Genomic DNA, 25,132 nt, shown 5'->3' on the forward strand with positions numbered 1-25,132 from the left:
CAGGTCACATTAATGATCCACCACGCTCACTCAGGCTGGTGACAAGACCTTATAACACATGGCACCAACATCATGCTCGCTATGCCGTGACGCAAAGGCAATTTTAAAACGCCCTAAAACAGGGCAGCAGATTTGCAAGGATTGCTTCTTCTTCGTCTTTGAGACAGAAGTCCATCATACAATCACAGAATCAGAGCTGTTTAAGCCAGGCGATCGAGTCGCAATCGGTGCTTCTGGCGGGAAAGGTAAGACTATTATTCAAACTTATCTGGCATCTTATTATTCTTGTGGCAGACTCCACCGTCCTCGCGTATGTCATGAAGACCTTGAACGAGCGGTACAACTACGGCCTCGACTTATTTCTCTTGTCTATCGATGAAGGGATCACAGGTTATAGAGATGACTCCTTAGAAGTGCGCTATTAAGTGTGCTGTATCGGAGTATCTTGCATATTGATTAAACCTCATGCAGACAGTTAAAAGGAATCAACAGCAATATGATATGCCCCTAAAAATACTCTCATATGATGAACTCTATGGCTGGACTATGGATGCCATAGTTGAACAAATAGGAAAGAAAAACAACTGCACATTTTGCGGTGTCTTTCGCAGACAGGCGCTTGACAGGGGTGCAGCTAGTTTGAACGTTGATCATATCGTCACTGGGCACAACGCAGATGACATTGCGGAGACTGTCCTCATGAATAGTGGGTCAACCTTAATGTCTACGGCATTGCACTGACAATTTTATAGTAATGCGTGGCGATATTGCTCGACTTGGACGGTGTACTTTAATTTGTACCCAGGGGGAGGATACAATCAAACGATCCAAGCCCTTCAAGTACGCTTATGAGAAGGAAATTGTCATGTGAGTACTGTGACATGGGTAGTTTTGTTCTGACTGAGTTGGTTTTGTAGGTACGCTTACTTCAAAAAACTGGATTATTTTTCAACAGAGTGTATATATTCGCCCGACGCCTATCGAGGACATGCACGGACGTTTTTGAAAGATTTAGAGGCTGCTAGACCCAGTGCTATCATAGATATAATTCACTCTGGCGAAGCATTTGAAGTTAAGGAAGAAATAAAGGCAGCCCAAAAGGCCCAGCGTCAGTGATGTCATTTTCACATAGTTATAATACTGATTTGTCTGCAGAAACATGCAAAAGATGTGGGTACATGTCTAGTAATGATCTTTGCAAGGCATGTACGCTGCTGGAGGGTTTGGAGAGAGGCATGGCGAGCTCTGTCATAGTGAGTTCAGGCTATGCATTGGTTAAAATGACTGGGCACTTATTCTTGTCTAGACTGACCGTGCCCGTAAGAAGATGGACGCTATAGGTCCTGCACCGGATAACATAAGAACAATTCCATTATTTCGTTCAACACCAACAATTGCAGTAGAGCTGCCGTCACAATCTTGAGTGGGCAGCAGTTGCATATTTATTCCCCCGATGAATACTATCATTAATAATAATTCGCTCAATCATATATAGGGGTATAATTATTGTCCAAATGTATCTGGTGGGCTCGTTAATGTACTGGACGTCCCTCCGCTTCACAAAATGCAGTGAAAAGCCGATCGCAATGTTCCAAGAGGTCATCACACTGGTTGTTGTGCTCTTTGGAACGCGTCAACTTCATCGTACCAACACGCTCTTTACCCCATCTGTCACATTCTGAGACATAACGGAAGCCCACTTCAACCGTAGCTGTAGGGTTTGAATCGTCAAACTCTGTCAAGCTAACTGTAGGAAGGCAAGCCAGCGGCACTAAGCAGAGATGTACTGCAGAGATGGCTGCCTTGAATCCAGTTATGAGATGGTACGGAGATCCAAGAAAACGAGCCTAAGATGTTTAGAATTATTAGAAATGGATTAGCTACAGCAGCGCATAACTCACGAGATAGAAAGCAAAGAACATGCACAATGATGAGAAAGTATCCAAAAGAGCGCTGGCGATGTTTGTGCCAGCCACACCAGGTAGTACTATCATGTGTCGCGTGGGTAACGTGTCAGAGTCTTGGAGTGACACCTGATCTAGTCGATGGGCGATCAAGTCCATCTGGAATTTTGAGCTTTCGTATGAATGCGCGGTTTTGACCAACTGCCAGTCTGTAGGATCGTAATAGATTGGGTTTGATTCATGAGATGACATCCAAATCACGCGGGCACCAGTAGACGTTTGGTATTTTGCTAGGTGGGATTTCAAGGATCGAAACTGGAGCAAATCAATATATAAGATGAATTCGGGGTAAACTACACATACCAGGACATAGTGTCCGAAGACGTTGCACTGCCATACCCACCCTAACCCGTCTTGACTGAGTTGTCCAACTTCTTGCGTGTAGAATATAGGAGCTGTCACGGCCTCAACCCAGTTCATGGTGAATTGCTTGAGAGCTAAAAGCCAATTGATGCTGACGAAAGAAGCGACTCCTGCATTACAAATGAGATGCGATACATATGGGTACCTAAAGTGCCGTCAACTATTTGCACGTCGCCTACATTGAATACTCACGTTTTGATAACTTCGTCAGCGAATCTGCATACCGTTTGAATGCGCGACAAGTCTACGGTATGGACCACAATGGTTAAGTGTTTTCTGAAGGTCTCGGCATGTCCATCGTATCCTGGAAGTATTTCCTGGTGACGAACTTGTTCGTCGGAAAACTGGTACAATTGGTCGCGAGCAGCCTCTCCTCGTTGTCTACTGCGACAAGCAAGAATTAGGGTCAACCCATCCAAGGAGGCGTCGCTGGTTGTCGTTTTTTGGACGTGGAAATTGTAATGAGGTTGGGCGTCTGTTGGGGATTTGGATATTAGTTGAACAAGCAGACGCTGGCAAATTCCCAAACCAACGCCGCTGCGTGTATTTCAGTAGTGACCAAGTTATGAACGACTTGGTTCGCCGCACCTGTTTGCGCCTGTCACGATGATAACTGGCCACGACATGACATCCGGAGAAAGACGTGCGTGAGACGTTCCTAGTGCGATTATAATTACCGGTGACCTAGAATCATAGTCGTTACACCAGATGACAGCGAGAATATCATTCCAATGAAATTCAAAATATTGTATTTAAGGCGAAGGCTAGAAATAAAATCCGACTACAACTCTCATGTCACTCTGACAGACTACACCTCCGTCTTCTTTTTCTTCTTCTTTGGCGGGTCACTGTCCACTTGAGAAGCTGCCGCAGCAGCCTTTTCAGCCTTGCGTGCCTTCTTTCTGGCTTTGCGTTCCGCTTCCGTTTCTCCATCCTCCTGCAGTTCATTGGTATTGGTCGAGTTGCAGAGATGAAAACATAAATTTGCTTACCTTAGGAGCTTCGGAACCGTTGACCTCGCTTTCTCTTCTCTTCCGTTTCTTGTCCTTGGGTTCCTCCTCCTCGACGTCCATTTGGTCATCATCTGACTCCTCCTTCGCCTTCTTGTCGGCTTTCTTTTTCCCACGTTTCTCCTCTTTCGCCTTCCTCTTCTCCTCCTTCACGTCGAGAACAGCTTTCACTGCCAGCTCCAGAGGGTCGCGTTGTGCTGGAACCAAGTCCACAGCATCCGCATCCGTATTGTATGTCTTGGTCTGACCCTTCATCTCAAAGCGTTGCGGTTGTTGATTTTTGTCTGCAAATCTTCGCACACCAGACAAATCGTTTTGATGTTCCAAGGCACGTAGGCGAGACTCCAATTTTGCGCGGTTTTCAAGCCCTATTGAAGGAGCAGTCTCTTCTGATTTTCCATCAGCGTCCGTCAATGCGTCGACACGGATTGAAAGTGCGGCTTTTGTGGCAACCATACGGGCCATCTCAATGGCAATATGTCAGCCTGACGAATTCTTTGTGGTTTTCGAAGTAGTGAATTACCTTGCCCTTTAGTTTTGGGGGTGCTTGGCCAATGAGGGAGGCCTATGCAATGTAAGCGAGTTAGACAGACGAGAACAATCAGTAGCCCACATGATAGATGAGTCCGTATTTTGGGGTATCGTGCTTGGTCTTGAGGGCACGGAAAAGTGCTTTTTCTGCACCGAGAATTTGTACCGTACTGGCTGGGTGCTTCGCTAGGCTCAATAAACTTCCAGCATGTGATATAAGTCGTGCTCCAACAAGGTCGCCGACTAGTGCGGTAAGATTTGGTGCCACTGCGTTCATGCGATTCCGTAAGTACTCTGCAAGTTGCGCACGATATGCAGTTATGGATATGACTTGGTCACATAGTGCATGTATATGCTGTATATCGGTGTCAGATATCTCGGTTCCCATGGATATTTCAGCAGCGGCTTTTAAAACGGCTTCGAGATCTTCTGGCAGTATGGTTTCAAACGCTGTCGTAGCAGCATTCGTGCGGAAACCTGGATCAAACAATATCAACCAAACGGTGGGTTGAGGAAGTATGCTAAACTTACCCATTGTCCGTACAACCTTAGCATAGGCAAGGTTATCAACGATAATCTTCCCCATTTCGGGAAAATGCCATCCATACCACTCCTAGACGCCAAATGAGACTTCGATTATTGAAATTCGATGAACTCTCCTACTTTGACTCGCATGGAATATATATTGATCTCTTTATCAAGATCATCCAGTAGTGCAATAGCTTGCACAATCATTGTGTCGACTTTATTGGGAGAGAACTTGAGTTTAAATCTGCCGAAATATGTTGCAAACACTGCTTTCACAATTTGACTCCATAAACTCACCGTGAGAGTGAATGGCTAAGACCTAAGCTCATGGTAGCAAGATCTTTTGGGTCAAGGCCGTCAAGCAATGAGGCGATTTGACTTCGAATACCCCTCCACAAGTCACTATGATCTTCTGGTGGTGAAGGAGAAGTGACTTGAATGCTCAATTTTTTTGAGATGGAATGGGCTTGTCAGAAGTGTAAGACGACATGCATGATACTGACACAGATAACGCAACACACCAAGTTTTGGGTCGACCACTACCAAGGTTTCCTTCCGTTTTGCTTTCTCCACCACCTGTTCAGTTAAGAATTTCTTCAGACCCTTCCCCAGTTTACCTTCCTGCACGGCAGTAAGATCTTCTACTGCGTTTGCAGTAGACGTAAAACGGTGAAGTGCTTTTAGCTTCAACCTTGTCCATCAAACAGGTTGAGTTGTGTCCAGTACACGAACATCTTGAACGTACAATTTTGTCGCCTTCTCTGGCGTTTCGAAACTTTTATACAGATCTGCTGACTCGAGCTTGGCCGAGTCAGACAGTTTGAACAGGCAATAGCCCATCGCTGTCTCGTACAACACCAGCATTTTGAAAGAGTGCGATAACCAGAACCAATCGCAAATCTTTGCTGCAGAGCTCAATAAGAAAAACTGAAGTGTATAATTACACTAACTGGCATTTGCCGGACTGCATGGGGAAATCTGTGACGACAGTGTCACATTGTGTCACGTCAATTTTATATTTGGCCATCTACGCTCACATAAGCTCAAAGTCAGGCAAATGTCCATGTCAGATGCTTCAAGTTGACATGTGCAACTTCCCTCCCCGTCGGAGTAGTCTCGGTTCCAGATATCTACATAAATACCGTCCGAAACCGAGACTACTTCGCTACGTTCAAGACATCAATTAGACATGCTTATCAGGCCAGTGGTTCTACTTGCACTAGCTCTGGGCATTGGTGCTCACAAGCAGACAACTTTCACGGATGATAAGCTCCGTCATGATAACGAATCAGCTCCCAACGCTCTTCCAATCGTACCAGAAAGCCTCGCTTCTCTTACATCTGTCGACTCTTTCACAACTTTGTCTCATGCCCGCTTCCCTCACCACGCCGTTCGCATCAAAAAGTCAGACTTTTGCGACCCCACCGTTTCGTGAGTGCTTTTATTTGAACGAGATATGAGTGGAAGAGATTCATACAAATGTTTGTTCAGTGCGTACACTGGCTATCTTGATGTCGATCAAGGAGCAAAGCACTTGTTCTTCTACTTCTTTGAAAGCCGCAGGAACCCAGAAACTGGTGCATAGTTTATTGTTTTGGCGTCCTGCATATTATATTAATGGCATTCTCTAGATGATGTGATGATGTGGATTAATGGAGGTGTGATGTGTCGTGTCGCTGGGTCTTTTCTCCTCATTACAACTCTACAGGTCCTGGGTGTTCTTCCTCGCTTGGCTTGTTATTTGAACACGGTGCGGGCATCACTCTATATGATGTGATACATCTAAACAGTTTGAATGCTAGGGCCATGTAGCATCGACGTTGACGGTTCATCTCTAAATGGTACCAACTGGAACCCGTACTCATGGAATAAGGAAGCCAATATTTTCTTCCTGGACCAACCGTAAGTCCATATGTTGGATTACTCACGTTTGTTTTTGAAATTGTGAACGTAGAGTTGGGGTAGGCTACTCATACGCCGACTTTGGTGAAACAGTTGAGACGACGGAGGATGCTGCTCAGAATGTGCATGCATTCATCACAATTTTCTTTGAGGTTTTCAAACAATTTGAGGGTAGACCATTGCACCTTGCTGGTGAATCATACGGCGTAAGTAACATATTCACGATCTTGTATGATTCTGATAATGGTCGGTTCAAGGGGCGGTATCTTCCTGTTTTCGCCAGCGAAATTTATGATCAGAATGAAATTGCGAAGGCAGAGGGACGACCAACCATCAATCTTCATAGCATCGTGATCGGGAACGGTATCACTGATATCTCAACGTGAGCGAATGACTTTACTGTAGTTTCAAAGTTTCTCACGAATCCTAGTTTATACCAAGGGCGTTACGAGATTGAATGCGGCATTGCTGCTCTAGAAATACCATTTCAACAAATTAGCTCTTGTGTGCGCATGAAGTCGGCGGTGGGCATTTATCCTAATTCGTTGTCCCTCAGTCTTCCGATGACGCATCTCATAGCTACCTCGGTGTCAAGCTTTGATGCGTGATGGGTGCATCGACCAATTTGATCACATGAATTGCGGTGCTGCTGTTGCCTTTTGCGACGCGCAACTTAGTACTGCAATGTGGGCAAGCGGTCAGTTGAATCAGGATTCGCTACAGATCGCCGCTAAATTATTTTTGCATGTAAGGTCGGAATGTGTACGATGTCTCAATGGTTGGTTGTTTCTTGAAGTAGTTTGACGTAGCTTGCTTACTTCGCTTATTTCAAGACCTGTGAAGACCAAGAACTGTGCTACGCAGAAGAGGCCGTTATCCGAGATTTCCTTGATGCGCCAGAAACGCGGAAAATACTTGGTGCTGAAAGCCCCGGTAAATTTTCTCTCTGCTCTGGTATTGTCGGGCGGAACTTTGTCTCTCACCTCGATAAGTGGGCACATCACACTCAAGACTACGTTGCGGCCCTCTTGGAGAGGAACATCAGAGTGTTGATTTATGCCGGTACTTATGACTGGCAGTGCAATTGGATTGCAAACAAGCTGTGGGTAGATAAATTAGATTGGACGGGACGTTCTGCATACGTGAAAGAGAGCTGGAGGTCTTGGTACGTTAATGGAGAAAAAGCGGGTGAAACTAAGAATGTTGGCCCTCTGACATTTGCTACGGTGCTGGGTGCCGGCCATATGATGAGTCCTTCGTTACTCGGGCTCCACCATTCTGCTGACCCCTTTATACGTCCCTCATGACAAACCTGCGGAAGTACAGGATCTAGTTTCTAGATGGCTCGCCAATCAGGCCATCTAAGTGTCAAAGAGCCGACACAGCCACTCAGCGCAATAGCTGAGCATCGCTATTTTAGTATCGAGAGATCAAGCCGATGTTCTTGTGTGGCTGCATTGAATCTAATTTGAAATTTGATGTGTTTTTTTTTTTCGATCATGTCGACGGCGACGGGTAACCAATTGAGATTGATAGCAACCAACGCTGCGCAGCCAAAAACAGGATCTTTGCCTGCAACAACAGCGCCTTGTAAACACAGCCAATCACCTGTGCTTGAGATAAATCTTAAAAACCTCATTCATCGTGATGGTGCATCGGTGTTGTCCACTACTTCTGCAACCTCCGTTCATTGTTTGTGTGCTTTCCCTGGAGGTATGTCTGCCGCATGGATTCGAATGCACATAACTCACGCATTGTTGCGCTATCCAGGATCCCCTATTCTATCTTAACTTGGGTTGCACAGGTGCACCTGACTATTTCCCTCATATCTTTTCTTGCGCCTCTTCGTATAACTTCCATTCAGTTTCGAGCTATGGTTTTCACTTCAGTATACTCGCTCTGCGGCGCTGGCTTCGCCCTACTTCAGTTGCTGGCTCCAGTCGCAGCACGTCCAGTAGCACGGTCTACAAGCTCTTCCACATTACTAGCTCTTCGTGAGTGTTTTTATATTATTTCAGATCAAGCGCTCATGATAGAGCAGAGTTCGCCAACGTGTTGGAGCAGCTTGAGTCCACTTTTTATGCGCAGGCCCTTCAAAAGTTCAATCAGTCAGATTTCACGGCAGCAGGCTTTGCTTCGGCCCAGATTCCCTTGCAACAGTTTCAGGCTATCTTCAAAGATGAGTCCACACACACAACTACATTACAGGTGTGTCAAATCATATGTAACATCTTTGAATATGACGTTAACACCCACTCAGTCGGCTATTAATTCGTTGGGCGGCAAAACAGTGTCAAACTGTACATTCAACGTTGCTTCCTTGCTCACAGACGTACCCACTATGGTGGCGGCAGCGAGACTCGTGGAAAATGTTGGTGTGAGCGCCTACCTTGGTGCCCTAACCTTGATCAACGACACGGTCCTCTCCACCGCAGCTGCCACCATTATGACGGTTGAAGCGCGTCACCAAACCATTCTCAATGTGCTGGCAGGGGCCACCGCGATACCTCAGGCATTTGATGTCGCTCTGAATCCATCTGAGATTCTTGCATTGACAGGGGGGTTAATTTCTGGATGCAATCTTGGAATCCCAGGTACGTACCTAGTGTAAATGGTTGTGCTCTCGTTTACCTTGAAACATCCTCATTTAGCGAATGTTCCGCTCCGCGTGAATAATTCCGGTTCCATTCAAGCAGGAACAAAGTTGACCTTTACCTCTGCTGCATTCAACGGAACTATTCCGGTAGAGGTCTGTTGTCTACATTTCTTGGTTTGTCGCGCAACAACTTACGCGTTATCTACGCCAGAAACTGTCCTGTCAATTCCTCGCCGGCGGCTTCCCTGTTGCCATCTCACAACCACTATCTAATTGCAGCGTCCCGGCGAACGTAACTGGTCCTCTGTTGGTGTTCGTGACCAACAGTAGTCAGCCCCTCGCGAATAACATTCGCGATGCTGCGACTAGCACCATCGTTGCAGGTCCGACGCTCATCTTCATCGACAATCAACAGGATGCGCTGGCGATCGCAGCACGTCCTGGTCTCAACTCCACTGTGGCCCATCCTATAACGTCTTCCACGACAATCACTTTGACTCCAGTCACTTCGAGCAGAGCTATGAGTAGCACCGTCACTTCAACCGTGAAGTCTACTTTGACTCCAGCCACTTCGAGCAGAGCTATGAGTAGCACCGTCACTTTAACCATGGCGTCTACTTCAGCCACTCCGAGCAGAGCTATAAGTGTCACTTCAACCGTGACGATAGTTCCCACCACAGTCAGCACTGATTGGACGGCTGTAACCAAAACGATCTCGCCATCTGAAGCTAGTGGTATTCTCGCGAGTGCTGTGCCATCTATGAGTTCGGGATAAATGTCGAGAATTAATACGAGATGCTGGATCAAATTATATTGCACAGATATCTAAAGTAATCAGAACTGAACTGACGACTTCAAGGACTATTGATAGGGGGAGGACGATATCCATAGAGTATAAGTTGTACAACGATAGAACGTAGTGCAAGGAATGGACTTAATCTTCATCACTATCCTCGCTGGATGATGTATCATCCTCATCCGCACTGAGTTGACCGCCTGCGAATTGATTGAGTGACATGGGCCGTCCAGAGACATTTGCCACTGGTTCAAGATCTGGAGACATTGCTGCCGCCAATATATCATCATCCGATTCTTCCTCCAGTTCTGCTTCCATCTCCCGCCCGAAGGCGTCAAGATCTATCTCTTCCTCTACTGGATCATTGTGGGTGACTTCATCCCAGTCTTCTTCAGAGTCCGATTCTGCTGCTGCCGGCTTTGTGGGAAGAGCAGGAGGCACGAAAGAGGGTGTTGTCCCTGGCAAGGCTAGTCCGATTGAGACAGACGGCTTCGGACGTTTTGAAGGGCGAGCGGGGCGACCAAAATCAAGAACCTCTTCCAAGTCGGAATCTTCTTTATACGTATTGATTTCTCTTTTCGCCTTCGGCACTTCCTTGGGTTTGGGTTTAGGCTTCGGCTCGGACTCGTGCTTTTTTGGAGGTGGAGCGACATGACGGGACACTTTAGGTTTTGGAGGTGGCGGAGGTGGCGTAGGGGCTTTGCGAGGGGGTATTTCAATCTCCTCACCCTCCTCTTCCTCTTCCTCCTCCTTTTGCCCCGTGACCTTCGCCAAAATGTCATCGAAGTCATCCACGGCCTCACCATCAGCGTCTGAGAGCCCTAAAAGATCATGTTCCAGCTCTTTCTCCAAATTTCTTGTGTCTTTGAGCTGTGTTTCGGGAGGAGTTGTTGCAGAGGCTGGAAGTCACCGAGCATAAATGACGATACCCCATCAAGCACCAGGTAGACAACATACGAGACTTTCGGGCAAAGCTGGAGCTGGAAGAAGAGACTTTCTTGTCGTATGTAAAGCCCATGAAGCACTCTACCTTTTCAAGAGTGAATGTCTGAAGTAGTGTTACAAGCTGGATCCAACAAAATACAAGAGAACGGTTACTCACTCCTAATTCCTCATCATAAATTAGGACACAATCATACTCCTTCACCGGCTGTTCACCCCCCTTAAAAAGATGGTTCTCGCCCGGCTAAAAAGTCATCAAAGGAGGTTCCGAAAGCTTAACATAGCATATGAACTGTACCTGTGTACTAGGGCGTTCTAAAGTGACGCTGGTAGAATCTTTCCCGCGTTTGACTTCAACCGTTCCAGACCTGCTGGGCTCTATTGACTCTGGCTTGAAATTATCTGCCTCGTGTCTTTCAGCACGCTCGTAAACTGACAGTAAGAGGCTTCGTACACCTGAAGGAGTAGAAATCCTTGTCGGGGAGATTGGAACGCTTCGGTGGAGCTACGCCCTTGCGGGCTTTGAGCGCGCGCCTCAGTGAAGTTCCTATTGCTACTGTGTGTCGGCCCGTTGTGGGCATCCATTGGGTATCTGTAGTCGCCATCGCGAGTCAAGGTTTGACTAGGAGGCAAACGGAAAGACTGTCGCTTAGATTTGTATGAATGCCGCACTCGAAGCAGCGCTGAAGTAAGCTTGGCAGTGTTCATTGTTTCCAACTGTCCTTGTTGTTTCCCGCGTTGTGGACAACACACGGTTCGATTCAGGTGGACCCTTTAAACTAAGTTTTTACACTGCCAGTAATACAACACACTGCCCGATCACGATCAAATGTCTTAACTTGATCGCGAGCCCAGATATTACTACTTAACGACGGGCTTCGTTGATATCGTCATGTTGGTTGAAACGCTCGAGAAAGCCTGGGTGCCCTCTAGCTTGTCTATCCTTCATGGATCTTTTACCCGACGGTACGACAAGGGACACGGAGGAACAAGGATGGCCAGAATGAGTAGTGGAACAAGATTTGGGGGTATCAAGGGACTCGGCGAAATTCAGGTAAGTGAGACTCGAGGACCGCTGTATAGTTACACTGAGCGCTGGCATTATAGTAACTTTTGAATGACCTTCAAGTCAATAAATTAATACGCAGTCAACGTGGTTAGCACCTTTCCGGACTCGCTGTAATCTCGTCGGTGTTGCAACGCTGTACATCCAGTTATGCACATAATTTTTCATACTCAATAGGCCTAGGGTCGTTTATCTCGCCAAGAGGACGCCATAAATTCACGCCGTTTCTGAGGTATTGATCATAAGTTTCATCTATGCAATACCAGTCATTGCTAACTTCAAGTTAGTCGATGCGCCCGTGCACCGCTTTGACCTCAGGCACTATCATGATCAGCTGAGGCCAACCAAGTGAAGGCCGTGGAATAGACCCATCAGTATCTTGTTGGAGGCTGAGGCCATTATGAATTCATCATTAAATGCCACGATGAATCCCCGTGCATCCAGCAAAAGCTGTGTACGACGCAAAATGCACCTCGTGTTTCTCTTTGTGGGTGCCATTAATCTCACTGTACCAGGATGATTTACTTATTGCCGATTCTTTCGATAGGCCTAGAATTTGTACACGTATGATATAACTTCGATATGCCAATAATAGTAACGATGGAAGACCATGATGGCACGCGGTGCGAACTTCCTAAGCTAGGAGTGTTCCGTTTTCCTTCCAGCACTAGTATCGTGAGGCTGTGTTGACACGTATGCCCCTTGTATACCCACTTACATAGCTGCACAGAAGCTACACAGTCTGAATCACATAATAGATCTAGATCTATGCCACCTGCTGGTCTCGTGTTCTTTCGTGGCTGCGCGATATATAGCACGGCGCAAACATTGCTTTGCCTGGAATGGGCTTGAGCCTCAGTCAACATTAATGTCTTCCTCAACGCAGGACCTCATCCCACAACTTCACCTTGGGAACACGTTTGGGGCACTGTTTATTGGGGTCACCCTTGCAGCAATGTTAGTAACCTATTTGCGCACGAAGCTTAATTGAGTCCTGTCGTCCTAACATGTCTCACGGAACAGTCTCTTTGGTCTAAGTAACATTCAAGCTTTCGTCTACTTTCAGTCGCACAAGGGCACAGGGATATCGTTCCATAAACTAGCCGTGCGTTGATGATTCCTCCTCTCAGTTCAGTTGTTGATGCTGCATTAGGTTGCCTGGCTTTGGTATGTACTCTTCAGTTGCCATTGTCGAGCGCAACGAGTTTACGCCCATTCCCTGAAATTTTAGGATACTCGACGCTCTGCACCTGTTCTTGATAGTCCACTGTGTCTATTATTATTTAGTGGCTCACTACGCAGATATCAATGCACTAACGGAAATTGTGTGGAGCTTCAAAGTAAGTGTTATTGGGGCCTCTGTTGTGCAGCTTCTACTATGATACTAATGGGCTCCTGCAGCTTCAAATAGTCATCGATGTAAGCGGGTTTTCCTATGCACTGCGATCAGCCTATACATCCATTACAGGTCATGATTGTTTACGGGGTACATCTGTGAGTCAAAAATGTACTGTTGCCTACAACTTGATGGATTTATGTGATGCTTTTATGGTTTGTAGTCTATACTTTCATCGCATATGGATAAGTATGTGTTACTCTATGAAGCCAATGGGTTTCTACGACTAATAATGATGTATCAGTTGCCAAGGGCCGATCAAGAGTACTCCCTATAGTCGTGGTGGGTTTAAATCGATGATCACGTATCATGGCATTGGTTTTAATGATGTAATACCAGGGCGTAATCGTAATTTTGGGTTCAGGTGAGTTTGTCATTTGGTATTCCTCTTCACTCGATCTTAGATACTTTCATCAGGTGTTGCTATCGGTAAGACTCCAAAAACTCGGTACTTTTGACAATAGTCGGCTCATCATTGTAATCCAATGACAGCCCTTATTTGGGCCATGTGAGTATAACAACCTGTTTACTAATTATATGAATCGCTGATAACGAGTAGATATCAGTGTCATGTGTTCTCGGATCTGGTTAAAATCGAGTGGGCGACATTTATGGCTTTGGGCACGATTACTTTCGTCGATTTCATGATAGCATCATCGCTATGCTATCTCCTCGCTATTTCCCGTACTGGATTCTCTAGGTAAGGAGCGGTCTGTTCACGCCGAGGGATTTGACATGTCAATATGGAGTACTTAGCACCGATTCCATGTTAACAAAGCTCATGGCTTACATTATTAACACGGGCTGTCTGACAAGGTATTCCTCCTTAGGCTTCCAGGCTAGTCCACATCTTGACTCATGTTTCATGTAGCATGTGTTCACTGTCGGCTATGATTACAGTAAGCTTACAATGATTATATTGTCCATCTCGTCTCTGATGTTCCTACAGTGCGCAGTGATGCCGCACAACTTCATCTTCCTCGGCGTTGAATTTTTGGTGGCTAAATGTATGACCCAAAGCATTCTCAGAATGTTGTGCTGACCACTAGTCGTTTTTCAGTATACGTCAACTCGTTCCTCGCACTTCTGAACGCGCGATACTACTTGCAGCCCGCTACAGAAACTAACCATTCTGCCGAAGTCCATATGCACCACGGCATCTACCGCCCAGAACTGAACGTTATAGCGTCCCAAGGCGAGGAATTCCAGGGATCCCGGAAAAGCACGTTTAAACACCCCGGCGATGATGTTATACATCTTACTCGATCTGCCATGGTAGGTAGCTGCGTTACTGGTGATGGAAGAGTGCTGATTATCACACTTTAGTCACGTCGGCCCATTGAGGTGACGGTAGAGACGAATTCCTTCTCATCAGCATGATGTATGAATACCAGCATCCATGTATCATGTATTATTCGGCTCTTCGCGAGATAAGACTTGTGAGTCTTTATTAGATCATCGCACAGCCGGTGTTGGGACAAGAAATTACATTGTCCATTATACTTCCATCTGTGGGTTTCATATATCACTCTACTTAGAACTACAAGGAACTACTATTTAGTCATTCGGCAAACACGATTTTTCATGCGCTTGGAATCAATGAGACTCTCACACGCACACCACTAGTCTAGTAACTTGCCATTCGCCACGTTGTCCAATACGTGTCTCACGCCACCAAGCCACCCATAAATTGTTGTAGACAAAGTCGTTGGTTTGGTGTCTGGCCAACAACCTCCTTCACTAGGAGTCCTTGTGTGATTGAATACATCGAGGAATAGCATACAACTAGTCAGATTTGCAAGACGTTTCATACTTTGACATCCTCAATGCGCCACTTGGCACGAAGGTCCACCGGGTAGTCATCATAAGCGAGGAACCGATGCATCAAAGCCCACGCAATCATCGCCGCATTGTCTGTGTTGAATCTCAAACGCTGTGAACTGATCGGCGTATTGAAGCACCGACCTGTGCATAATTCTAGCGGTGGGAAATGGAACAAGATGCGCTCATCAGAACTGTACTCATCTAGCGCTGCTCGGAGGCCACGGAAGTTAAGCAAACCGAGCTTGAAAAAGCCACCCTTCACGTAAAAGATGTCGCTGGCAACCCCCACCGCTAACGACAACATCCATGACAATCATGTCTTTCAGCTTGAGCTTTCGAAGGCTCCTCGTCAGCTTAGCACAGGGTTTGACGGGCTGCAGCTGCCTGGAATGCACGAGCCAAGGCAATTTATGTGAACTGGATAGATCCTTCCATGAGAGAAATGTAGCGCTCTACTGAAGATTGCGGACATGCAAATGAAAATACAAGTTTTCCCGGCATTAATACAGTGATCGGTTGTATGTCGGGTAGGGATTCGAGTTCATCGTCTGTCATGCGGCAAAGCGCCTCGAGTGCTGCACCAGGGCCTCTGCTTCCCCAGGACAAGTCAAGGCGTGTGCTGAAATGAAATGAGTGAGCGTAGTGCTCGAAGACAGTACATGTGCAAACGACCCAGCCATAGATGTTTGGAGGGCTCGTTGGAACTCCTCAAATCCATTCCCTTCATTATCGAGTATGTAGTCCAGTTGGTCACCCTGTGCAAACTCGAAGTCGTGGTCATGGGCCATCCCGTCTGTCTTCGCAGTCCTTGCTGTCTAGAGAGTGAATCACGCATCCACCCTACCCAGTGTTTTAGGCATATGCTGCGTATACAACGTAGGGCCCAAGGCTTGTGGCAGAAGGAACTCTCACATGGTGAGCCCTTCCTGCGCATCCGCTTCCCATTTGAGGAAGGGACAAAAGACAAGGGTGCCAGCTGCGTCTAAGGGGGGCTGCATTGGCAGGCCAGCAAAGGATGATGGCGGCATATTCGACGGTGCACTCAACATTGTCGGCAACTTGTTGGAGGAGGGTATGTGGCAAGATTATCGGGGTATCGCAGCAGCTCAAGGAAGAATTTTAAAAAAATCACTGTGCATGCTGGTGGAGACGTGTTGATACATTACTGCAACATAAATTGATGGGAACTTACCCTTGGCATTGGTGTCCCTGTATTTCCACATGTGTAGCCCTGACAGATGGTGAGCGAGATGGTGAGACCACAGTAGGTATAATCAACAACGAGTCCGATTGATGACACCACAGTATGGCACCTGGAATACTTGGAAAACGCGGAACTCCAGCCAATGAAATGTTGTCTGTTGCCACGATGGGCAACATAAAAGGTAATGTGACGAAGAATTAATGAGAGGCTGACGACGGAATAGCAAGAGGTACTGACGGCAGGATACAGCGAAACCTTTGACAGACTTCACCGCTGCCGCTTCTCAAAAAAAATTCCCAAGAATTCGAAGAAGGTCGACGTCCCACAGCTACGTACATGAAACGGAGTCTCAAACCAGAGTACTACCACATCTGAATCACGGCTGCAGCATAATGTTGACCTAGGACTCCATCTTTTGTGGCATCATGTCAAGCTGATCAAATCGATGCGTTGATAAAGTTGAACAAGACTTTCGTTACCAGATACCATACTTCCTGAGCTTCACCGTGAACGCTGAAACTTTGCCAGCTTGCGCAAAAATAAGGCCAATTGGTATTGCTAAATCGAAATTTATCATCCAGCCGAGTACTCCTAGCTGTTAATGGTGTTCAAACTCACAATAATCATCTATTGTCCTGCATGGAAGCGCAACGAGCCCGGCTATACTGTCTCTGCGAGCTGCGGCATCGGTCGCTGAATTCAAAAACTTGAATAAAATTCACATACAAGTGTTTTCAGGACACAACACTGATGTATCGCGGAGTACAAAGGGACCTCGAGGCTTCAAAATGCCGCGTCAGTGATTCAGATACCATACCCTTTATCAACCTGATCCACCATGTCGTCGGAAAGTACTGTCGCAGTAACAGCCATCTGGACAGACGATCAAAACACAATTAAAGGCGACCTCTTAGGCTCAAGCAATACGGTGGCAATGGCTGTGGGAATCTTAGGCAATCACATCAGCAAGCATATGACCAAGGTGTACGGCCTTGACCCTCCATTGAACCCACTCGCTATGCGAGCGAAGTACTTTCCAGGTAAGCTTCAATCCATGTCTTTTGTTTGCTGCAGAGACTGACTTATCGATCCACTTCTCTTACATAAAGATGTTCAGCCTTCAGATATGCTCAACGTCTGCCGCCCCAATGGTTTAACAGCAATATTCAGTCCTAATGTCGAGACGAATCGTCGTATCAAGACCCAATTAGCCCAGAAGGCACAGGCAAATCAGATATCCGTGGAAACCAATACAGCGTTGGCCACTAATACCGCCACAACCTCTCAGTCAAGCACACAAGCAGCCCCATCTCGCAGATGTATGTTGTAACATTCAAATAGTCTACAGACACTTATTAGTTTTCCGCAGCCAGGAGATCTAAGAAACGAAATGCCGCATCTGCGGCCAATCCTGTGTCGACAGCGAATCCCGCATCGACGTCCAATCTCCCTCAGGTGACCATGGACGTCCAGCTCAAGGAGATGCTAGCCTCGATGCAAAATGAGATTGTGGAGATGCGGGGCAAGAATGACAGGATTCTCAACGAGAATGGGAGCATGCGAAATGAGATCGAGAGCATTCGCAACAAGAACGAGAGCATTCTCAATGAGAATGAGAGCATTCGCAACAAGAACGAGAGGATTCTCAATGAGAATGGGAGCATGCGAAATGAGATCGAGAGGATTCTCAACGAGAATGGGAGTATGCGAAATGAGATCGAGAGGATTTCCAACGAGAACGAGAGCATCAACAATGATCTTGCAAGCGTTCGCAATGATCTAAATGCGGCGAGAGTCAAACACAGTCAGGACGTTGAAGCACTGAAAGAAGTAAGTCATCTTTCTTTCCTGTCACTAATTCTGACAACAAACTCCTTAGATCACCATGTTACTAGTCCCTTTACATCTTCGCGTCCTACTCGACCTTGCGCGCAAAAAGGTTCTGGAGCACCTCGGCCACGAGACGTGGGAGGACCTCCGCGCTTCCCGCAGTGTCTATCAACTTGCAGATACCATCTGCAATGATCTCAAACAAAAGGGTGTATCATACCCCCCATCATCCGAGTCCATCTTTTTCTTATGTTCATATAATAACATCAGACGGGCAGGTAATACAGCTGCTCACAGCGCAAAGGAGGACGACGTCAGACATGCAGTGTTAACGCAGTCGCTGGAGTCCCGTGATCGAAGATGCTTGGAAAGTTTATTTACATATGCGTACAACGGGGTGCCAGTCTAGGAATGATCATGGCATTCACTATACCACTAATTTTTGTATCGCATAGCTTCAACTCAAATACACGTACAAATGTCGTTGATAGCAGTACTTGTCCGGTCGACCTTTAAGCGTTCAGGGGGTGACACTGCCACTGTCCCGTCATGGTTTGTTCTCTTTCTTTTGCACCTGAGGCTAAGCTCCAAGGTTCGAAATTTGAAATCCAACAGCCTGGGCCCGGGAAGTGCCAGTCCCCGACTTCGACGGATTGGCAGCAAGCAGCCCAACAATCAGGCACTTCGCAAGTTTCACAACAGTATCGATCTGAGTCTAATCATCGTCAGTTTCCAGCTGCGAGCCGAAGATGTTATGGCTCTTCGTGGCACCGTGCCTGGCCGTGATGTACGCCCGGATGCAAGATGCAACTCGTGTTTCTCTCAGTCATGTGGGTTGCCATTGATCTCACTTTGTGCCAGCATAGTTTACTTATCGCCAGTTCTTTCGATCATGACCTATTTGTACACGTATGATGAGACAATATCCCAGTAGGCCATGATGGAAGACCATGATTGTACACGATGTGAGCTTCCTAAAGAGGTATGGAAAAATCGCCAGGAAAGAGAATGAGGGAGGGGAAGCATCGTAGAAGAGAAATTATTCAACTATGCGAAGCTGGTTGGATGATGATTTTAATATGTTTCTTGGAGCCGATAGACATTCTGAAATGCGTTCTGAGGATGTAGGCGAAACTGTAGATCGCACGTCATCTGCACCTAATTCTTTGGACCTACATAGAAGAATCGTGTTTCTGCGCCGTTGCCGCGCCGGGCGAGGGGCTAGCTTGCGCACCGATTTTTCATTACGTCCGCTAAGGATGGCCCTCATCCTGTCTTTGGACTTCTTACCGCTCATCACATATGTTGTATCCCAGTGGTGTAATTTAAAGGGTACGGGCGCAGTGACATAGCACGGGTATACCCGCGGGTGTACACAAACAAGAAATAGTAACACTACGTACGTAAGTCCATTAAACTCAACCAATCTGGTCCTCTCTATCAAGGTCCATACAGACGCGAGCAATAAGTTCATTTACTTCGGCATCCTGTTCGGTGGCAGGAGGTTCATCATTTTCAATATCGACATCAATTGCTTCCATTCTGTTCAAGTTGCCACAGGGCCCACATAGAATGTGCCGGAAGTGGTGCGCAGTCCTAAACATGTTGAAATGAGCTCACTAGCGAGAGCGACATGACGAAAGTTCGTACGTTACTTTCCTGATCGCAACCTGACCCAAATCGTATTAGCAGAGTCAATTTGGTGCAGCGCCACCGTCGCATTCTAGAACGCAACTCGACGGACCGAGCAATCTTCAGTTACATTTCACCTGCAAGTTGCTCTTTCACGATACTATTATCAGCCGGACATGGCTATGCACCACCTGCACCTTCCATGGCCTGGAAATCTGACGATTACGTTGCGTAACTCAGCGGTCTTCGTTTTTATCTCTGGAGCTAATACAGATGAGGAGATATCGCACCAATGCACCCAGCAATTGAAACCAGACTACTTACTAAGGAACAATGGTTACTGCGCCCCCCATCGACTAGATCTCAAGATAAGCAATGTCCGAACGTCATCGGCGTCACGGGCCACAGCTTGTATAGTGAAATCACGAAAATTCGATAACAAAATTATGTTATACAAGCTACAAACACGCTCTCAGTGAGTAGGAGCAAACGTTGTTGCCCTCTACTGCAAGCCAACTCGAGTGAAGCCTTAGAAGACTTCAGGTGAGTACCTCGTTAAATTTCATCTGTTGTACGCGTACTGCTACTCATTTTGTTCAAAGATCTCAGAGTCTGACTCACAAGAAACGGAAACGTCTACCGCGGTGCAATGGGTGCCCTGTAAATACAGCTCAGACGTATCTCAGTACGTTCTCGTAAGGCCCCCCCGAGCCTCATAAAAAACAATCGTCAGTTGTTTGGGTTTCCTATTGTCAAGAAGGAACTTTGGAACATGGGAACCATTGCTTTCCACCATGTTCGGCCAGGCAAAACTTTACCAGATAACCCCGGCTTCCTCGTCATGAATTCCCTTAGATTTGTCAAGGTTTATCTAGGTCTTGACATTTGCACTTTGGCACACGGAAAGGTGGTTGGAGATTCGAAGAGTATCCCATCGGACTGTATGACTTCGGGAAATGTGCTGTTGTTAGTGTTGTGGAGGGATACGGAACGCGAGGCTGCCTGTCCAACGCAAAATCAAGTGCATTCCCTGGAGATGAAGCTTAAGCGCTCACCGGGGTGGTGGGTGGAAGTCCCGGTGCGTATGCGTGGTCATTTCGAGAGCCATTCCGTTGACATCCTTGCATTTTTAGCAATTTTGATGAAAAAATATTCCACCATCGTTCCATGACTGGCTGTGATACCCTACCCATTTGTACCAACTCATTCATTATCTGCGATAGAACCAATCACTCTTGTACTTTATCTGTGATCCACACACTTAACATGAGACAGAACGATACATCTCAGAGGAATGCGGAGAGAATGCAAGACTATTTTCCCATCGATGCCAGCGCCACAACGCAGCACAGTGCCAAATACTAAGCACGAGACGCGCTACCCTTCGAAGATGAGATGACTATAAGTATGCGTGCGATTGAAGATGTAGGAGCAGGTGAATGACTATAACGCGATTCTCGTTACTCTTTTTCCTGCCCAACCCCAACTTGGTAACTGTATTAGCCTCTCACCCGAACTGCGTCAGTCAACTTCATACTCATTTTCACCAAAGATGACCATAAGATTTGTGCATGTAACATTCTATCTAACGTTGTTGTATACCACATCATTACATCTTTATTCCACCTCGCAATCCCATCCCTCCTGTCCACACCATCAAGATGCCCTAGATCCAAATATCACTATTTTTACGGCGGAGGTCCTTTACAATTTCTTGAAAGGCTCTGAGGGAGTCTCCCCTGGCGTCCAGAAGATCAAATTGATACAAGGTGCCATCCTCTGCTTTGGGGAGAAAGTCGGGGATGTTTAACGAGGGAAGAAAACGGTGGACTTCCTTCTCATCTACCACAGAGGCATCAGACGATGGTACTGGCGGTGTAGTGTTGCGGAAAGTTGGATCGCGTATCTCTGACATTGTGCGAGAAACTAGCTCTCCACGGTCCACGGTGCTGTACACCCAACGACGACCAGCAGCTATGATGACTCCCAAGTATTTTAGAGTACGATCGGCCTCAAATGCATGAAGAACCTGCTCCTGCACTTGCTCCTCCCAGATTGACTCCCACTGGAATCTATCGTCAGGACGTGGCGCTTTGATTTCAACAATCATAATAACCCGGCGGATTACATGACCGGGAACGACTGGGAAGGGCTGTTGTGCATGCTCGAGTATTTGCACAAAGTCCGGAATTTTGAAAGATGCATCCGACAAGCCAGTAGTCTGTCTGGGTGGAGTTGTTGGGGGAATACCACCTAATGGAATTTGATATGGCGATGAGGATTGAGGTAGTGGACGGGTTCTGACTGGAACATTGAAAGCATCCTTCGCATGACGAGCTTGCAAACGAGTGACACGCTGTGCAATAGGACTTTCAGGGTACGGTACATGACGCAACGAGCCTGAGTGTAAAGGGCTAGGTGTCAGGGGAGGCAGTGGCCCTCCGAAAATTGCCTGTGAATCAGGACTGAAACCTGGGATATGGTTGTATGGCACTGAGGGTGGTCCAGGAAGGGGGCTCCCTGGAGTCATTGAATGCCGATCTGGCGAAGGGCTGCCCATGACTATGTCAGACCAACCGGAGCTACCACTCTGCGGCGAGCGACCTGAATCATGGGATGCAACGAGGGAATACTGCGGAACGCATGTACATGCTGTTTGTGATGCATCCGCATTACGAAATATATATCTTTCCAAGACTTTGGACCACACCCCGTACCAGGGGCATTCTCTCCTATCGGCTTGAGCAGCCTGGATAGACAATGCGAGAGAGAAATCTTGGGAATCCCGGACGACCATTGAATGGGAACTCGGTAGAGTCACACCAGTGGTCCCTCCTCCTACAGATAGCTGATATTATAGTAGTGAGCAGTAATGAGGACTCGAGTCATTACATTTACTTACCGGCGATGTGAAAATCTGGGCACTCGGGGATGGTTGGCGTAGTGTAGTCAAAGCATTGTGATTCGTAAATACTTGAGAGTAGGTAGATGGGGTTGTGAAATGTCGATGAGGTGGAGATGACTGTGCAGTTGGACCTCGAGGTTGACGAGATGACATGATAAGGCTCACTGGGTCCTGGAGAATCGCTAGAATGATATATATGGGCTGCGCTCGTGAGTTTGATGACGATGATATGATGATTCAGACATTTTAAAGGCCACAATAAATGTTTGGAAGGTTGAAACATTGATGGAGATACGTATAAGCCATACTCACGGTTTGCGGTAACCGTTATCACTGACTCGTTTTTCATCACTGGCATCAAACTTTTCGACACAGCCCAACAACACCCACTCACCATGGTTCTTACTCCATCAAGCATAATCGCAGCCTCGTTGTTCTGGTCGACGCACGATCCCACTCGTGACAGTAGAGACTGCGACTATAATCACGCATCACTGAGGGGTCTCGGCACCGCCCATCCTTGCCCCGCGGTGATCTCTGCACTGTCGAGCATAATCGCAACCTTGATCGTTTCGTTCTGCATGCGGAGCCAACTGCAAGCTGTGGCAATACAGTCGAATCTACATCACTTCCATCATGCATCAGCTTCGATGCCACTCACCTCACCCACAGTGATTTCTCCAACGAGTGAATCAGTTGCATTCGTATGGCTCCCCTTACTATGACTCACCTTGCCATGAGCAACGGACCTTCTGCCAGCCAAATTGACAGATATCAGTGCCAGATCTTCAGATATGTTATCCGAAGTTACAGTTTTTTCACTTCCGGTTAAATAAATAACTTGCGCCCATCAGAGGCCGCCGTGCTTCGCAGAGTCCATAAAGGAAAGAAGACAAAATAGTCATCGTCTGTGATGTACCTAGTAGGTGGCGCCAGGATGATTGAAATAGCCAACGACGTTAATGGACGTGAACCTATCATACGGAGAGGATGAAAGTTCACCATAGGTCTACTTCTAAGACAGCTGCGAAGTGTGCAATGTGAAATTGTAGATCATACGGTGAATGAATGCATAAAGTAGTTACTAGTCACTCAGTGACTCCGTCCGTCCGACGCCACAACTCCATCCAAGTCACATTTTTCGGCGTTGGCCGCGTTGCTGCTTACGCTCACTCGTATTCTTACTCCATTTAGCATCATCAGTGTGGCCTTCGACACAATAGCATACGTCCACTGTCCACATTGATCAGTGGCGTGGGTGTATGCCAAAGTATCATATATTATAATACAGTTTGTTCAACGCCTCTTCGACAAAAATGACCTCGACTGCAAGCCAACTGGAACAAAGCCTAAGGGGACTTCAGGTGAGTGTCTTCATCTTCAATCAATTTGGCGCGTAATGTCACTCATTTTGTCCAAAGATCTCAGAGTCTGACTCGCAAGCAAAGTCTACCACAGTGCAATGGGTGCCCTCCAAATACAGCTCAGACGTATCTCAGTACGTTCTCCTAAGGCCTCCCCGGCCTCCATGCGGCAATCGTCGGCTGTTTGGGTTTCCTATTGTCAAGAGGGAACTTTGGAATATGGGGACCATTGCTTTTCACCATGTTCGGCCAGGCAAAACTTTACCAGACAACAATGCCTACATCGCCATGAATTCCCTTACATTTCTCAAGGTATATCTCGGTCTTCACCTTTGTACTTTGGCGTTCGGAAAGGTGGTCGGAGACTCGAAGAATATCCCATCAGAGTGCATGTCGTTGGGAGACGTGCTATTGTTAGTATTGTGGAGGGATACAGAATCCGAGTCGATCTGTCCAACACCAAGTCAAGTGCAATCCTTGGAGTTGAAGCTTAGGCGCTCACCGGGATGGTGGGTAGAAGTCCCAGTGCGTATGCATGCTCATTGCGAGAGCCGTTCAACTGATGCTCTATTTTTAGGCATTTTATGAATAGTGCGCTATTGTTCCATGGCTAGCTGTGTTACTTACCCCACTTGTACCGACCCCATTCATTTTTTGCGGTAGAACTTATAATTATTGCAAGTTATCTGTGATACATACACTTAACGTGAGACTGAACAATATATCGATATTGTAAACGAACACTGCGTAATTATATATTATACAAGCGATGACCTTCGGTCGTTGAGTTCTATCTACAAAAGCAGACATCGGTAATCACCTTTCGCTCTCTGCGCGAAAAGCTGCTTCATTTCTTCGTAAGTAGAGTTCTTCGTTGTATACTTCCAGAGATCTCCGACGTGCTGTTGGCAATCCATAATCAGTGAGATGTTTGCCGCAGTGCGATAGATGGTCGTCGATGATCTGCAGGGTGTAGTCAAGACTCAACAGCAACCGCTAAGTCATGTGTCTATAATACGCTGGCCTTCCTGTCTCTGCCTCCCATAATGACGACAGCTTCTTCCAAACCCACAGAAGAAAATTGGCGTCCATCCAGCCTTCTTGCATATAACGCACTCCCGGATCACCAGGACTTTGACTCGACAATATCTGATGCGAAGCCCACTGCTGATACTAGAATCGATTTCTACGACCGCAGTCTAACAAGTCGCAGATATGCCCTTGTCGGAATGGCATGTTCAAGTATCTTCAGCTGCTTATGCATCATTACAGGTATTGT

The 25,132-nt window shown here is 46.8% G+C and overlaps 11 protein-coding genes across 11 annotated transcripts; 6 read left to right on the forward strand and 5 right to left on the reverse strand.

Annotated features, from left to right (window-relative positions):
• The first annotated feature begins 7 nt into the window (after nt 1-7).
• On the forward strand, nt 8-1,467 carry F5147DRAFT_668489 (uncharacterized protein). The gene is made up of 7 exons (XM_041435356.1): nt 8-245; nt 295-413; nt 472-706; nt 753-867; nt 918-1,108; nt 1,156-1,253; nt 1,307-1,467. The coding sequence occupies exons 1-7, from the start codon at nt 59-61 to the stop codon at nt 1,421-1,423; spliced, it is 1,062 nt and encodes a 353-aa protein (XP_041299269.1). The 5' UTR covers nt 8-58; the 3' UTR covers nt 1,424-1,467.
• Nucleotides 1,468-3,049, reverse strand: F5147DRAFT_668492 (NAD(P)-binding protein). Its single transcript, XM_041435357.1, has 5 exons — nt 2,916-3,049; nt 2,520-2,864; nt 2,268-2,472; nt 1,902-2,219; nt 1,468-1,847 (listed from the first exon to the last, which is right to left on the reverse strand). Exons 1-5 carry the CDS (start codon nt 2,951-2,953, stop codon nt 1,533-1,535), a joined length of 1,221 nt encoding a protein of 406 aa, XP_041299270.1. The 5' UTR covers nt 2,954-3,049; the 3' UTR covers nt 1,468-1,532.
• F5147DRAFT_603411 (uncharacterized protein) lies at nt 3,037-5,324 on the reverse strand. The gene is made up of 9 exons (XM_041432279.1): nt 5,142-5,324; nt 4,918-5,087; nt 4,694-4,862; nt 4,532-4,640; nt 4,400-4,481; nt 3,951-4,345; nt 3,861-3,902; nt 3,320-3,802; nt 3,037-3,264 (listed from the first exon to the last, which is right to left on the reverse strand). The coding sequence occupies exons 1-9, from the start codon at nt 5,258-5,260 to the stop codon at nt 3,136-3,138; spliced, it is 1,698 nt and encodes a 565-aa protein (XP_041299271.1). The 5' UTR covers nt 5,261-5,324; the 3' UTR covers nt 3,037-3,135.
• Nucleotides 5,325-5,450: 126 nt separating this feature from the next.
• Nucleotides 5,451-7,793, forward strand: F5147DRAFT_668496 (Alpha/Beta hydrolase protein). The gene is made up of 12 exons (XM_041435358.1): nt 5,451-5,827; nt 5,888-5,973; nt 6,028-6,054; nt 6,105-6,146; nt 6,199-6,298; nt 6,351-6,504; nt 6,556-6,680; nt 6,729-6,822; nt 6,878-6,995; nt 7,051-7,076; nt 7,132-7,545; nt 7,595-7,793. Exons 1-12 carry the CDS (start codon nt 5,586-5,588, stop codon nt 7,661-7,663), a joined length of 1,497 nt encoding a protein of 498 aa, XP_041299272.1. The 5' UTR covers nt 5,451-5,585; the 3' UTR covers nt 7,664-7,793.
• Nucleotides 7,794-7,797: 4 nt separating this feature from the next.
• On the forward strand, nt 7,798-9,790 carry F5147DRAFT_199554 (ferritin-like domain-containing protein). Its single transcript, XM_041428547.1, has 6 exons — nt 7,798-8,011; nt 8,069-8,292; nt 8,340-8,506; nt 8,559-8,892; nt 8,950-9,047; nt 9,106-9,790. The coding sequence occupies exons 2-6, from the start codon at nt 8,172-8,174 to the stop codon at nt 9,667-9,669; spliced, it is 1,284 nt and encodes a 427-aa protein (XP_041299273.1). The 5' UTR covers nt 7,798-8,011; nt 8,069-8,171; the 3' UTR covers nt 9,670-9,790.
• F5147DRAFT_199551 (RNA polymerase II transcription elongation factor-domain-containing protein) lies at nt 9,749-11,329 on the reverse strand. The gene is made up of 5 exons (XM_041428546.1): nt 11,087-11,329; nt 10,931-11,034; nt 10,793-10,876; nt 10,648-10,738; nt 9,749-10,589 (listed from the first exon to the last, which is right to left on the reverse strand). Exons 1-5 carry the CDS (start codon nt 11,235-11,237, stop codon nt 9,829-9,831), a joined length of 1,191 nt encoding a protein of 396 aa, XP_041299274.1. The 5' UTR covers nt 11,238-11,329; the 3' UTR covers nt 9,749-9,828.
• Nucleotides 11,330-12,368: 1,039 nt separating this feature from the next.
• F5147DRAFT_199576 (uncharacterized protein) lies at nt 12,369-14,664 on the forward strand. Its single transcript, XM_041428548.1, has 17 exons — nt 12,369-12,655; nt 12,722-12,803; nt 12,852-12,865; nt 12,930-13,038; nt 13,100-13,117; nt 13,167-13,192; nt 13,258-13,283; nt 13,339-13,376; nt 13,434-13,458; nt 13,512-13,523; nt 13,587-13,602; nt 13,654-13,794; nt 13,851-13,910; nt 13,966-13,993; nt 14,044-14,101; nt 14,155-14,369; nt 14,421-14,664. Exons 1-17 carry the CDS (start codon nt 12,567-12,569, stop codon nt 14,472-14,474), a joined length of 1,011 nt encoding a protein of 336 aa, XP_041299275.1. The 5' UTR covers nt 12,369-12,566; the 3' UTR covers nt 14,475-14,664.
• Nucleotides 14,665-14,901: 237 nt separating this feature from the next.
• Nucleotides 14,902-15,967, reverse strand: F5147DRAFT_648216 (uncharacterized protein; the record flags this gene model as incomplete). Its single annotated transcript, XM_041433268.1, has 5 exons — nt 14,902-15,209; nt 15,389-15,537; nt 15,591-15,733; nt 15,763-15,781; nt 15,831-15,967. The coding sequence occupies 5 exons, from the start codon at nt 15,965-15,967 to the stop codon at nt 14,902-14,904; spliced, it is 756 nt and encodes a 251-aa protein (XP_041299276.1).
• Nucleotides 15,968-16,590: 623 nt separating this feature from the next.
• Nucleotides 16,591-18,448, forward strand: F5147DRAFT_668523 (uncharacterized protein). Its single transcript, XM_041435359.1, has 6 exons — nt 16,591-16,680; nt 16,741-16,793; nt 16,849-17,162; nt 17,232-17,441; nt 17,492-17,952; nt 18,002-18,448. Exons 3-6 carry the CDS (start codon nt 16,961-16,963, stop codon nt 18,359-18,361), a joined length of 1,233 nt encoding a protein of 410 aa, XP_041299277.1. The 5' UTR covers nt 16,591-16,680; nt 16,741-16,793; nt 16,849-16,960; the 3' UTR covers nt 18,362-18,448.
• Nucleotides 18,449-21,139: 2,691 nt separating this feature from the next.
• Nucleotides 21,140-22,781, reverse strand: F5147DRAFT_757501 (uncharacterized protein). Its single transcript, XM_041440378.1, has 2 exons — nt 22,487-22,781; nt 21,140-22,432 (listed from the first exon to the last, which is right to left on the reverse strand). Exons 1-2 carry the CDS (start codon nt 22,640-22,642, stop codon nt 21,251-21,253), a joined length of 1,338 nt encoding a protein of 445 aa, XP_041299278.1. The 5' UTR covers nt 22,643-22,781; the 3' UTR covers nt 21,140-21,250.
• Nucleotides 22,782-23,657: 876 nt separating this feature from the next.
• Nucleotides 23,658-24,450, forward strand: F5147DRAFT_668539 (uncharacterized protein; the record flags this gene model as incomplete). Its single annotated transcript, XM_041435360.1, has 4 exons — nt 23,658-23,853; nt 23,911-24,378; nt 24,410-24,412; nt 24,434-24,450. Coding segments are annotated over exons 1-4 (521 nt in total), but the record flags the coding sequence as incomplete, so codon positions are not given.
• Between the last annotated feature and the right edge of the window lie 682 nt (nt 24,451-25,132).

The sequence above is a fragment of the Suillus discolor genome, assembly GCF_016758755.1.
Source record: "Suillus discolor strain FC423 chromosome Unknown F5147scaffold_3, whole genome shotgun sequence".
In the NCBI taxonomy this organism is placed as follows: domain Eukaryota; kingdom Fungi; phylum Basidiomycota; class Agaricomycetes; order Boletales; family Suillaceae; genus Suillus; species Suillus discolor.

Coding starts and splice junctions, on each gene's coding strand:
- F5147DRAFT_668492 (XM_041435357.1), bottom strand. CDS start 2,953: ATGTCGTGGCCAGTTATCATCGTGACAGGCGCAAACAG. Junction 2,865..2,915: donor ATCGTGACAGGCGCAAACAG/GTGCGGCGAACC, acceptor AAATACACGCAG/CGGCGTTGGTTTGGGAATTT. Junction 2,220..2,267: donor TCTTCGGACACTATGTCCTG/GTATGTGTAGTT, acceptor GATTTGCTCCAG/TTTCGATCCTTGAAATCCCA.
- F5147DRAFT_668489 (XM_041435356.1), top strand. CDS start 59: ATGGCACCAACATCATGCTCGCTATGCCGTGACGCAAAGGCAATTTTA. Junction 246..294: donor CGGTGCTTCTGGCGGGAAAG/GTAAGACTATTA, acceptor TTCTTGTGGCAG/ACTCCACCGTCCTCGCGTAT. Junction 868..917: donor TATGAGAAGGAAATTGTCAT/GTGAGTACTGTG, acceptor TTGGTTTTGTAG/GTACGCTTACTTCAAAAAAC.
- F5147DRAFT_199551 (XM_041428546.1), bottom strand. CDS start 11,237: ATGGCGACTACAGATACCCAATGGATGCCCACAACGGGCCGACACACA. Junction 11,035..11,086: donor GGATTTCTACTCCTTCAGGT/GTACGAAGCCTC, acceptor GACACGAGGCAG/ATAATTTCAAGCCAGAGTCA. Junction 10,739..10,792: donor TTTATGATGAGGAATTAGGA/GTGAGTAACCGT, acceptor ACACTACTTCAG/ACATTCACTCTTGAAAAGGT.
- F5147DRAFT_757501 (XM_041440378.1), bottom strand. CDS start 22,642: ATGTCATCTCGTCAACCTCGAGGTCCAACTGCACAGTCATCTCCACCT. Junction 22,433..22,486: donor CCCAGATTTTCACATCGCCG/GTAAGTAAATGT, acceptor CTATAATATCAG/CTATCTGTAGGAGGAGGGAC.
- F5147DRAFT_199554 (XM_041428547.1), top strand. CDS start 8,172: ATGGTTTTCACTTCAGTATACTCGCTCTGCGGCGCTGGCTTCGCCCTA. Junction 8,893..8,949: donor ATGCAATCTTGGAATCCCAG/GTACGTACCTAG, acceptor ATCCTCATTTAG/CGAATGTTCCGCTCCGCGTG. Junction 9,048..9,105: donor ACGGAACTATTCCGGTAGAG/GTCTGTTGTCTA, acceptor TATCTACGCCAG/AAACTGTCCTGTCAATTCCT.
- F5147DRAFT_603411 (XM_041432279.1), bottom strand. CDS start 5,260: ATGCTGGTGTTGTACGAGACAGCGATGGGCTATTGCCTGTTCAAACTG. Junction 3,903..3,950: donor AATACGGACTCATCTATCAT/GTGGGCTACTGA, acceptor TACATTGCATAG/GCCTCCCTCATTGGCCAAGC. Junction 3,803..3,860: donor CCCCAAAACTAAAGGGCAAG/GTAATTCACTAC, acceptor ATTGCCATTGAG/ATGGCCCGTATGGTTGCCAC.
- F5147DRAFT_668523 (XM_041435359.1), top strand. CDS start 16,961: ATGTCGTCGGAAAGTACTGTCGCAGTAACAGCCATCTGGACAGACGAT. Junction 17,163..17,231: donor GCGAGCGAAGTACTTTCCAG/GTAAGCTTCAAT, acceptor TCTTACATAAAG/ATGTTCAGCCTTCAGATATG. Junction 17,953..18,001: donor ACGTTGAAGCACTGAAAGAA/GTAAGTCATCTT, acceptor CAAACTCCTTAG/ATCACCATGTTACTAGTCCC.
- F5147DRAFT_199576 (XM_041428548.1), top strand. CDS start 12,567: ATGTCTTCCTCAACGCAGGACCTCATCCCACAACTTCACCTTGGGAAC. Junction 13,795..13,850: donor TCCCGTACTGGATTCTCTAG/GTAAGGAGCGGT, acceptor TGGAGTACTTAG/CACCGATTCCATGTTAACAA. Junction 14,370..14,420: donor ATCTTACTCGATCTGCCATG/GTAGGTAGCTGC, acceptor ATCACACTTTAG/TCACGTCGGCCCATTGAGGT.
- F5147DRAFT_668496 (XM_041435358.1), top strand. CDS start 5,586: ATGCTTATCAGGCCAGTGGTTCTACTTGCACTAGCTCTGGGCATTGGT. Junction 6,055..6,104: donor GATGATGTGGATTAATGGAG/GTGTGATGTGTC, acceptor ACAACTCTACAG/GTCCTGGGTGTTCTTCCTCG. Junction 6,505..6,555: donor TTGCTGGTGAATCATACGGC/GTAAGTAACATA, acceptor GGTCGGTTCAAG/GGGCGGTATCTTCCTGTTTT.